The following is a 12,811-nucleotide window of genomic DNA, read 5'->3' as shown; positions in this document are numbered from 1 at the left end:
GTTGGCAAAGTAGATTGGATTTGTTTTGGTGAAGGTTCTAATGCCAAACTCTCAAATGACTGCGATAAAGTGACTTGTTACAAGTCAATCAACTAGCATTTATTAATTGCGATGTGTCAGGTGCTATTCTAAGCATGGAAGATACAAAGAAAGGGAAAACAAAACACCGTCCCAGCCCAGAAGGAACTCAGCCTAGGGAGCAGATAAAATGCAAATAATTATGTACATTTAGGTCTCAGGACAACTGGGGGAGTGTGGGTCTAGCCTGATATCTAGCCTGAAAGTCAAGAAGACTCACCTTCCTGAGTTCAAAATTGACCTCAGACACTTATTAGCTGTGTGACCCTGAGCAAGTCATTTAATTGTTTGCCTCAGTTTACCTCATCTATTAAATTAGCTGGAGAAAGGAATAGCAAAAGTATCTTTGCTAAGAAAATCCAAAATCAGGTTACAAAGAGTTGAACATGACTAAAATGACTGAACAACAACAAAAGTAATGTACTAATAATACAAGTTATATAATGCTGGAAAATATTCTCTGAGGGAAGGTACTAGCAGTGAGGGGAGAGAGGATGGTTTAGATAAAGTCTCATAGAAAAGATTTGATTTAAATTGACTCAAGAGGCAGAGATGAAGAGGAAAAGCATTCCCAGCAATGGAGATAGTGAAAAGCTTTCAACATGGAAGAGATTAATTAACAAGAAGGCCAGCATAACTGAATCAAAGAATACATGAAGGGAAGTAAAAGGTAAGAAGTAGGAAAAGTAGGAAGGGGCGAAGTTGTGAAAAGTTTCAAATATCAAACTGGCATCTTCTCTTGGAGGCAATAAGAAAACACTAGGGCTTCTTGGTGGGAGGGGAGGAAGGTGACAGCTGGTCAGACATGCACCTTCAGAAAAATCACTTGGGCAGCTGAGTGGGTGATGGATTGAAGCGGGGAGACACTTAAGACAGAGAGACCAAACAGAAGTTGATTGCAATGATCTAGGCATAAAGTAATGAACACCTACCTAGTAACTGAGTGGAGCAAAGGGGAAGTAGAAGAGATATGTAAAAGTAGATATGAAAAGATTTAACTGCTTATGTATGGAGAGTGAGGAATTGGGCTGTGAGCCAGTGACTGGGAGAATTATGATGCCTCAAGAATAATAGGGAAGTTTGAAAGAGAAAAGGCTTTGAGGGGGAGGGGAGGAGGGAAAGATAACAAGTTCTGATTCTGGACATATTGAGGTTAAGATATCTAAAAGGTAACTGATGATTTGGGACTAGAGCTCAGGAGAGAGATCAGATCTGGGAAAAGACATGAGAATTATTTGCATAAAGATGCTAATCACCAAATGAAATAAGATCAAATTACATAGGAAGTATCTTAGGTGGGAAGAGAACCCAGATTCTCTGACTTTAAACTCAGGCAAATATAGATATGAATTAATGAGACAGAGTAATTAAAACCACATATATGATAATGAGATTTTCCAAAGCCATAGATTTATAGAACTGAACAGAACTCTAAGATTCATCCAAAGGCATCATTTTATAGGGTTCTGTATACAAGCCACTACACTTCTCTTCTTCTGCTTTCATTTTATTTTCTGAAAAGGAAAAAGAGTATTAGACTAGATGACAAAGGTTGGTTTAGCTTAAAAATTGAGACTGGGAAGATTGAGGCTTAGAAAGGGGAGTGGCTCTCTCAAGGTCATACAACTTACAAGAATCTGAACCTGCACATTTACTCTTCATAATTTGTTCATAGATTTTCTTTCACCTGGCAAAGAAGATGTTCTCACAGTGATCTAATTTTTGAATTCTAAACCAGATTACTATAAACAACAGTAATGCAAGATCTGAGTTAGATAGCTTTACAATTCTTTTCTTAGTATGTAATTCTGGCAGCCTAGTACAGTCTTCTCATTTCGGTAAGTCTCATCACCTCCCTAGGATTTATTTCCTATTTGTCTGTTGATAGAAAGGGGTTCCCCATGCTGCTGAAATTATCTTGTATTCTACATTTTTAAATGTAGTTCTTGATTAGGTAGTGACTTCTAGTTCAGTTCTTTGAGTAGAGACTGAAGAACTGTGAGGATTGTTGTAGGAGGGTATTCCCACTTTAGTTGAGGATTGATAATTGATATCTCCTTCAGCCCTAAGATGCTGAGATTTCTATCTTTTTAGAAAAATACCATCAGTCATGGGAACCCTCCCTTTGTAGCTCCTTTTTTTTTTTTTTTTTTTTGCCTATCTTTTATTGAATTTAATTAAATTTTAATTGCAATTTAGTAGCTGTGTGTCTCTAAAAGGAGGCAGGAAAGTATCTTACTTAACCTTGAGAGATGTAAGGTGAGTCACTGTCAAAAAGAAGATTCAAGAAGACTACCACGGCTCATATATCAATATGCCATAACATTTTATTATAAAACAAACAACAAAAAATAGCTGTAGAAAAGGATTTTGTGTAATGATTCCTAGTACAAATCACAAAAGTGAAAAGCACCAGTTTTCGTGCAGTTCTGGTTCTGTGTTACAGTGAGTACATTTCATAGCTGAGACTTTCTTAGGGAAAAAAATACACACACGAATCAAACCATAGTTCACAACAGAATCAACAGAAAGAAGGAGAACTAGAGGAACAATTTATGTCAAATGTCCTCTTCATTTAATTTTAAAAACAGAGACAAATTCCTGGGTTGTCTGCTTTAGACAGTGAAACAAACATAAAAGGAAATATGAAAGGACGGGAGAAAAAACAAACACCAAAAATAAAAAGCTCTACTTAAAAAGGAGACAGTTTGGTGACGTATTGGTTACAGTGGTGGAATTGGAGCCTAGTAGAAAGAAGTTTGAATTCTGCCTTAGACAATCCTCTAACTGGGTGACTTTGCCTCAATGCTCTGGATGAAGTTGGATTTCATGGCTTCTAAAATCCCTTCCAATTCTAACTTTATCATTTTCTTCTCATATGTCATTATCTGATGTTTTAAAAGCTTTGTTTTTCATACTACATGTATTCCCACAACCCAAACAGCTACAAGTTTCCATAATATGCAGATTATTTATTTATCCTCTCAATTAACATCAAATACATTTCTTTCAACTTTGCAGGGTAATGGAAGGAAAGATGGTGGCTTCAGCATCAGGACACCAGTGTCAAGTCCCACTTACTCACGGTATAATCTTAGGCAAAGACAAAGTGGATAGAGCAACTGAAAGGGAAACGGGAAAATCTGAAGTAAAATTTGCTCTCAGACACTTATTAGCTTCATGACCCTGGACATGTTTGCCTCAGTTTCTCCATCTAGAGAATGAAATGGCGAACCAGTTCAGTATCTTTGCCAAGAAAACCCCAAAGAGAGTTACAGAGAATCATATGGGACTGAACAGCAATCTTAGGCAAGTTACACAAGTTATGTTCATCTGAAAAACAGGGATGATATAATAATAGCTTGTTTTAATATAGCACTTTGAAATTTGCAGAAGTCTTTTATATTCTTTTAAAATTTGATCCTCATAATAACTTTGTTAGATGAGTGCTATTATTAAACCCAATTTATAATTTTATAATATAAACCAAGAATAAATTACTTGTCTATGGTCTTTTACCTAGCAGTTCCTAAGATTTCGAAGCCAGATCTTCTTGTATCCAAGTAGAAGACTCTATCCACTACCTTGTCTATTTTAGGTATTTTGAAGAACTGAGATAATGTGTGAGGAAACATTTTATTCACTGTGAAGCATCATGCAGATGACTAGAAATATAGGAATTGGAGCTGCAATGGACCACATAAGATCATTTAGTTCAATCACTTCCATTTTATAGAATTTGGTTTAAAGGTTAAGTGAGACCCATAGTCACATAGGTAATATAAATAACAGGGCTAAGTGCAAACCTATTACTTGTCATTGACTAGAGTAGAAGGGGAGAAAAAGGGAAGAGAATATTGTTTCCAGGGTATATGAATATAAAACAATCATACTCTTCATTCCTGGGAGCTTAGTATACTAGGCAGACATAGGTATGTATCAGCAATATAGCCAAATAAAGGTACTTTTTAGAAAAATCTACTCCCTGATTTGGTTGAACTGCTTTTTCCCTTTTTTCTTTTATTGTATGGGATTGAATATGGGGGGAGTGGAGGAGGAAAGAGGAAACTGTCAGAAGTTAAAGAAATGCAAAACCAAAAGATAACTATGACGTTAAAAAGGAAAGAAAGGAAACCTCCTCCCAAACTTCTGGAATTGTCATTCAAAATGTCTAAAGCTGGGCTATTAATATCTCTCCTCCAAAAAAAAAATTTCCAACAAATATTTGGGTAAAGTGCATTACATTATAGAGTTTTAAGCTCTACAGCCCCCAACTAAACTCTAGTTTTCAGAGAGAGGGACTATTGGAAAAAAAGGATTTTGAAAGCAAATCTTCACAAAGTTGTTAAGGGACTATTTTAAAAACCTCCTGACCATAAAGAAATAATTGGGAATTACTTTGGAAAAAAAGTTCTTTGCTGGGAAATGTAATGCCTGCAACCAATCTGGATAAAGTGGACAATGGAGAGAGGAGTGGACCAGGGAATGGACCCAAATTCAACTCTGACCTCAGATAGTTCCGAGCTGTGTGAGCCTGAGCAAATCATTGAATGTGTTTGCTTCTCTTTCCTCATCTGTAAAATGGGAATAATGTCTATTTCCCATGATTGCTATGAAGATTAAATTATTTAATATCAAAGCTCTTAGCATAGTGTCTGACATATGTAAGTGCTGTATAAATTGATAGAAAGGGCCTTTGGCTAGTGGTCAAACCTGGGTTAAAGCTCTAGCTCTGTCACTAATTAGTTGTTTAATGTAAAGTCATGTCACTAATTTGGGTCTCATTTTCTTTTTCTGTAAAAGGAGAGGTGTAGTTATGGTAGATGCAAGATCACTTCTGGTATTAACACTATGAGGGATTGTAGATACTGTCACTTTAGCTAAAAAATATTTAATGGTATACATTTTTCTCTCTTAGTCAGTGAATAAGCCATTTATTAAGTACTTATTGTGTGGCAGACATTGCATTAAGTGCTGGGAATACAAAGCAAGACAAAAGAGAATGTCTGCTCTCCAATAGACTAATGGGGAAAGATGTCATGAAAACAACTTTGTGCAAACAAGCTATCTACAAAATAAATTGGAGATAATCAAAGAGGGAAGGTACTAAGATACTACCATTAAGGTAGATGAGGAAAGACTTCTCATAGGGATTTTAACTAAGACTTGGAGGAAGGAGAAGTCAGAAGTAGAGATGAGAAGAGAGGGTATCTCAAGAATGGGGAATACAAATGCCTAGAACCTGGAGACTGAATAGTATTGTGCAAGAAGCAGCAAGGACGCAGGTACACTGGGAGTGATTTGAAGAGTTTTTTCTCTTCAAGAGAATAGGGATTAAGTTTCAATGCCCAAATTCTCTGACCACATCTTTTGGGATACAATTCATTTAACTTCTTGCAAAACAACCTTCTCCATTTGTGGCTAAAACTTCAGTAAGGTTCTAACTTGGAATTCCAAATAGATTATCAATTCAGGCTGGTGTTTTCTCCAAACTCTTAAGATAAGTGGTCAGTATCCTAGCAATAGAAAAGGATAGCAGATGGATAGCCCAAGTATTGCACTGATATCCCGAAAGTCTCCAGATTGCTAGGTAAATTCCCCTTGTAGGATTTATTATATGGCACCTTATGTTGGAATGGAAGAAACAAAGAGGCTGCAATGAATTCCCACTATGAAGACACCAAAGTATCAAAATTAAGATGTATATTCTTGGGGATCATAAATGCCACATTTACAAATGGACTTTGGATAGGATAAAATAGATAATTTCACCATCATAGTGACCACTAACACAGTCACCAGTACACTAAGCATATTGAGACAGGAGGTGGTATGTGCCACACAAGTCAAACCACAGCCAATATCTCCCCTTTGACCCTGCTGGAGACACCCCAGATCCATGGGAATAGTAGCATCCACAATCCAAGGAAGCATCCCTTGTGTAGATGGAATCTGTCAACTTCCTCTGAAGATGCTGTGGCCTCTGGCCCTTCAGTGGTCATAATTACTTAAGATTGGGGAAGTGAAATTTGTGTCACTTAAATCTTTGACAATGAAAAATGGTTGCACATTAAAGAGAAACATTTTATTAATGGGAAATTAAAAGAAGACATTATTTTTTGCTTTGCTGCTACATCCTAAGAACCATTCTTGATTTCTTTCTGTATCCCCAGCACTTAGCCCCATACTTTGTACATAGTAAAAGCTTAATAAATGCCATTTTATTGATTAATCACCATTATGCAATCTATCACAATATGTTCTTTGATAGAAATGCTAAAGTTTCCCAAAAAGGAGAATTTGGTTTCCGATAGATGGGATGCTTCTTTAAACTGACTGGAGAGGAGTTTTACATCAGAAGCAAAATTTGAAAAAGAATCTTTAAATCCTGGTCATTGAAATATGTTGAGGGCAAAGGGATACACAGGGGACATATGTGGGTGTTTGATGAGCATTTATGGATATTCTATGATAATTTCTTATGTGCTTCCTGCATGGTGAAGAAAAAGCCTTTTAGCTAATCAGTATGAGATGTCTGCCATATGCCATTAAATTATTTTTAATTAAGAATTTTTGAAGACAAGGTTAAAAAAAAAAAAAAAAAACCAAGTTACAATGACCTAGAAGTGAATGGTGGCTTTTCCTGGTCACTTCATAGTCAAAAGATCAGAGAACTCAGCTCACTCTAGGGAGAAGACATAAGTCAGTGCATAAACCATACCTTTCAAGGGATAATTCTAAATATGAAAAATAAATCAAGAAAAACATAATCCTGGGGGCAGCTAGGTGGCGCAGTGGATAGAGCACCAACCTTGAAGTCAGAAGGACAGAAGTTCAAATCTGTCTCCGACACTTCAAACACTGCCTAGCTGTGTGACCTTGGATAAGTCACTTAATCCCAAATGCCTCAACAAAAAAGAAAAAAGAAAAATATAATCCTGAAAGTACACTTTTTGAGGGGGTGTGAATATCTAAAAAAGTGTTTTCTGCATAGTAATCCCAATTAGAAAAGGTAGATGTTTACTTATGCAAAAGCATTTCTATTAACCTCTTCCTTTAGACACCAGCTTTTATTTGAAAAATAAAAAATCATTGTTTTAATAGTCAAAGCAGATGCATTATTTATGGGTCTAAATGGGAGATTTTTCAAATGTAAGCTTCTTGAAATCAGGCCATTTCATTCTTTCTGTTCTAATCCCCAGCCCCTAGCAGGGTGTCACTCCCTAAGACTGACAAAACAATTTAAAAAGGGAAAACATTTTCTCATACGGACTTGGCATAACTGTAAAGATAGTTGCATAGGTTTAAGAGGAAAAAATTATTAATTTTAATATTTAGAGCTGGAATTAGCTTTAGAGATCTAATCTAATCTCATTTTACAGATAAGGAAATGGAAACTCTTGAGGAATTGGGGTGGAGGCAAATACTTGTCTGTAAGTCATATAACTGCCCAGATTTATCAAACCCCAGATAACTTTTAAAACTCCCAGTGAAAATTTTATACATATACTATAAATATGCATGTGTCTATATGTATATACACACTTGTATAGTTCATATGTAGGCATACACATCTGTGTTATATGTTAGGAGATTTTCTTTGTGACTATAGATATATTCTAACATGAAAAGTCATACTTTATCATTTGGATAGAAAAATTAAATTTCTTATGCTTTTCTAATGGATACCTGAGGATGCTCCAGTTAGTGGAATCACAGGGATCTTAAGCTAGAAGGGGATCATCTAACCCAGTAGTTCAAACTTCTGATCTCAGAACTCTTTGACACACACCACAAAAAATGAGCTCCCCCTCCCATCCTCCATGCCAAGATCTTTTGTTTATGTAGGTATATTTAGTGGTATGCCAGTAAATAACCAATTCTCCAGAAAAAAAAGAAATGTACACACCGCACATTTTTAAGTTTAATTTGCATTATTAACATTTTCTCCATCACTTTCTTAACTCTAGATAATCAACAAAATAAACCAATCCCTGATTTGTAGCATTTATGGATTTCCAAGGTGTAAGTAGTCACACTGGAAATTCAACAGTAAGCTATTGAGAGCTAGTTTGAGCTGGTTCCAGCAGCTGGTTATATCTATTGATATTTGCTGAATTCAAAATTAAAATGTTTTAATATTATTAAGAAAACAGTTTTGAACTGAAGGATTTTCTGAAAGGGTCTTGAGGACTTCAGGAGTCCCAGGACCATGCATTGAGAACCACTGATAAAGGTTAACTCCTTCATTTTATTGAGGAAACTAAGGCCTGAGAGGCCTTAAATTTAAGTGTCAGAGCCAGGATCTGACCGTTGGTCTTTTGAATCCAGTGGTCTCAAACTGATTTCTATTTTCCCAATAACAGTAGTTTACATTTATACACACTTCACAAAACACGTTTCTGTTTTCTTAAAAGTACAAATATCATATCCCTCCCCAAATTATTTTACCATAAAATGCCTATACAGGTTTTCCATAATTTAAATATCAAAAGATGGGTTTTTAATAATCTCATGGATCTTTAAAAAAAAGATTCTGAAAGTTGTTGATTAAATTTTGTTTCTTTAATAATAGATACTGAACATTCTCTACCTATCCCAAGGATTTACTTGGGGAAATGTTAAGGGAGGAAATGGAGAGAGTCTTCAATGTACCCTAAATTATGCAACTCATTATTCAAAGGATATAAGTGAGGGATTTTTTTTTAATTGATCAACTGGGATAATTCTGGGGTAATTTAGGGGTCTGGTCTTATCTACAAACCAATCTCCAATTGTCTAAGAAATCATGAAAAATTATCAAGAAGTGAGGTTGGCTCTTTTTTGCTAAAGGAATAGTTCTTCACCTTTGACAAGACAATATAGTCTGGCTGGAAAACAGGGGTAGAAAACAGCTCACTTGGTTGAACCTCGTTTTTCCTTTTCCATAGCAGGCCCAGCACTTACTTTCAAAGTTAATATGAGTCCAAATTCTGGGAATGTAAAGCTTTGACCAGTCACACATGAGACTATGGAATCATCATATTCATTAATCCTCCACAATCTCAATATCATCACACTGGAAGCAATACCCATTTGACAACAAAGAGCGGGGCTTTGCATGCCAACAGGATGGGTAGGCTCTCCTGTCTCATGACTTCACAGTATTTGGCTGTTTCATATTTCAAAAAGTATGCAAAAGACAACTTAGCATTTTCATATACCTATTATATACTCTGTGGTGGAACTGGGTCCCATACTCTCCCCTTCTTTTGTCATCCTTCCAGGGAAAAATGTCCATGCCTATAACCTGGAGAAAAACACTGAATTTTGACCAAAATTAACACTACCTCTCAAACAGATTATTCTTAACAGGAGGATGGGATACAATAGGAGTATTATGAAAAATCCAAGAACAAGCAAAAGTATCATAGTCCCCCAAGATCTCTGGGAAGAAATCTTGATCCTTCCTCAGGCTCCACCAGCTGTTTTCACCTTGATTGGTCTGTATCATCATTTCTACCCTGTATTGTCAGATCTTGGCCAAGAAGTATAATAGCAACATTGGGTGAATAAAATTTCTTGTGTCAGGGGAAAAAAGCACACAGATAAAGAGCTTTGTTAGAGGAAAAGTCAGCCCATCTACTTAGAACAGGAAACTGGTAACTGCTGAAAGGACATCTCAACAAAGAGGTCACAGAACAGTCTGATGAATACTTCAGAACCTGGAGCTGAGCTCTACTATTCTTAATGAACACAGCCATGGTACCACTGGTCCCTTGTCCCTGCTCCAGCAGGTTAAATATATATTGGCCTGTAGAACCCTTTGCCTGGGGAACCCCACAGAAGTATTTCTGAAGCACCGCTGCCCCTCATGATAAGGTTCAGGTCACAGGAGCCCCTTTCCCATCTCGCTAGCCCTGCTGTGCCTGATTACACATCGGAGGTCCTTATGTGCTCATCATCCAGGTTGTACATAAATGGTTTCTCTTTGGGGTGTTGGGGCTCTGATCGATGCCGTACTCGAGAACTTGACAGCACAGAAGCATCACGTTCCCCGAGTCTGGACATGAATGGGGAGCCTCCAGGAGTCTCTTCGTCAAGAAGCAGTTTTTCCTCTGCTTGTGGGACAGGTGTCCAGGGCTGCCAGGATGAAGCAATGAAGGGCGCTTTGCAGGGAGCTTTCTTCTCTTCCCCAGATGGCCGTCCTCTGCATTGGGTGGAATTGGGCACACCTGAGAAATTGGAGCTTCCAGGCCGGGACAAAGAAATTGATCTAGAGAAGGACATTTCCTGCAGTGGAAGAGGGCAAAATAACAAATACGTATCAATAATATTATGTGTCAGGAATTTAATTTGATAAACACCTCTTCATTAAGCACTTATGCATAGCCCTATCCTAGGTGCTAGAGATAGAAAACTGAGACAAAATAAATCCTGCTTGCAAAAACACTATAATTAATATAAGACATAATAGAAACAATATAAAACATAATGGAAACAATTATAGATTGTTAGAATAGAACATAATAGAAAACAATGTGACTGAGTGCAATGTGACTTAAAAAGAGCATTTTCAGTTGGTGCAATCAGTACAGACTTTATAAGGAAAGTGGCACTTAAAAATTCTTTTTGTGTTTAATTTTTATTTTTTATTGGACTTAACAAATGCAAAGTAGAATGGGCATGTGAAGGTACATGGCAGAACAGAAGAAGAGAATTATATACATAGCAGAATAGGAAAAGAAGGCTAAACCTGAAATTGTGGCTCTCACATACTATTTCTTTTTCTTTTTAAGCATACAGTGTCTCAAAAGTCTTAATGCAGCTTAGGCTTATTTAAAGCAATTATTACTAAATAAGCGTATTAAATTTTATTAAGCTTATTAGCACCTAAGCTGCACTAAGACTTTTGGGACACTAAAATAAGATGAACTTGTAGCTTTCCAAGTTGTCCTTGTCTGGCCTTCTTTCTGTTTCTTTTTCTCCATTTTTGGGGAAGATACTTCAAAGACTTGAAAAAAGAGGTAAAAACTGGCAAAAATAAGGAAGGAGAGCAAAAACGTGCTGGAGCCAGTTCCTACTAACTCAAAAAAGCCAACTGTTAAAGGTTCATGTGAGCATTTACAACTGTGGGGAAAATGCTACCAATTGGGATTTAATTAATTATTTTGTTGATTGTTATCTAGATTTAAGTGTTAATAATGCAGATTTACCTTTTAAAATTTGTTGTCTATATGTTTTTTGGTGTGTCCGTTTTTTTGTTGTTTTTTTTTGAGAACCTGTTGTTAAACATTTACCGAAATACCTCTGAAGGAGACTATACCAATTGTGAATGACAACAACATTTATGAATGCACTGAAGTGCAGAAGACAGGATATGATTGTGAAAAAGCTAGTATTACAGGCTGCCTGGGACATAGATTGTGAGAAATCTGGGTGGAAAAAGGCTAGAACCAGATTCTTGAGGGTCTTAAATTACAAGTTCATATCATAGGAATTAGAATTGGATAGGACCTCAGAGAGCAGCTAGTCCAATCCCCTCATTTCACAGAAGGAAACTGAGACTGGGAAAAACTAAATGGCTGATAAAATCAGAATTCCTCATAATCCAATTCAGTGCTTTCCCCACTTTACCACACTTTCTTTGTGCAGTTTATTCCAATGCCTAAGAAAACCACCTCCCCCAACATCTCTATTTTATAACTCCAGGCATCCTCCCAACTTAAACCCAGACAAACTCAATGGCATGTGAAGTCTGGATCCAGAACTGTCTTTTGATCTCAGTGGCAGGTAGGTTTGCTGCAGAATGCAGCATAAACATTACATCTTTCCTTTCCTCCAGCTCTCCATAACTACTCTAACCTCTTTCCTTAAAAATAACCCTGAAAAATCCCAATGCCACCCCCCCCCCAAAAAAAAAAAACAAACTTGCATCTAGACCACTGGAGAAACAAATTAAAAAGAGAACATCCTAATGCTGCAGCTGCATCCTGGGCACAAGCCTCCTGCCTGTCCCCATCATCCAATAAAGCATCCCCCTCAGTAAGCATTATCTTTAATTGGTATTAACTGCATAACAGCAAAGATGTGACTTACTTTAGGATGGCACTTGAGAGCCTGGACAGCTGCACCAATCTCCTTGATCCAGCTGTGCATGTCTTCTGGGCTGTCGGCCTGGAAAACATTTATGGGTTGTGTGGAAGCACTTAAGGACCCAGTTTCTGCCCATTTTCAACCCTTTTATTTAACCTTAGAAGTTCACCGAATCATAAAAGCTTAGAGCTGGGAAGGGATCTTTGGATCACAAGATTTAGGGGTCCTTATCTGAACACCAATGAATGTAAAAAAAGTATTTTTGATAACTACATTTCTTTGTAATTAAAAATTTTTCAATAAATTAAAACACATTTTTTTTTCTTTCTCCCATCTCTCTCCCTTCAACTGAGAAAGCAAGAAAAATAAAATCCTTTTACTAAACAAAGCAAAGTCCTTTATTAGCCACATGAAAAAAAAGAGTATATCTGAGTTTGTCACTGGGTTAATTAGCACCATAAAATGTCATTTTAAAAAATGGAAACAGAAACAAATGACACCAAGTGATATCTGTTCATCCCACGAGGGGGCAGCTGGCAGCTTGGGGAAGGGAGGGAGGAAGCAAGCTCAGCAATCACTGATTACTGTCCCATCTTTTACTGCCTGAATGACCATGAGCAATCTGAGCTTTTTTCATTTCTAAAACCAAGAGACTGGG

The 12,811-nt window shown here is 36.9% G+C and overlaps 1 protein-coding gene across 2 annotated transcripts in view; it reads right to left on the bottom strand.

Annotated features, from left to right (window-relative positions):
• Positions 1-7,588: 7,588 nt before the first annotated feature.
• The window catches only part of PLEKHA2 (pleckstrin homology domain containing A2), a 118,617-nt gene continuing 113,394 nt past the window's right edge, over positions 7,589-12,811 (bottom strand). For both annotated transcript variants that reach the window (XM_003757985.4, XM_031950729.1), the window contains exons 11-12: positions 12,157-12,234; positions 7,589-10,350 (exon numbers count right to left, since the gene is read on the bottom strand). In XM_003757985.4, the coding sequence (XP_003758033.1) occupies positions 9,991-10,350; positions 12,157-12,234 (438 nt within the window). In that variant the 3' untranslated portion in view covers positions 7,589-9,990. The remainder of the gene's footprint in view (positions 10,351-12,156; positions 12,235-12,811) is intronic.

Source organism: Sarcophilus harrisii, chromosome 2 (genome assembly GCF_902635505.1).
Source record: "Sarcophilus harrisii chromosome 2, mSarHar1.11, whole genome shotgun sequence".
In the NCBI taxonomy this organism is placed as follows: Eukaryota; Metazoa; Chordata; class Mammalia; order Dasyuromorphia; family Dasyuridae; genus Sarcophilus; species Sarcophilus harrisii.
The sequence above is the reverse complement of the archived record's forward strand: the minus strand, read 5'-3'. Positions and strand labels throughout refer to the sequence as shown.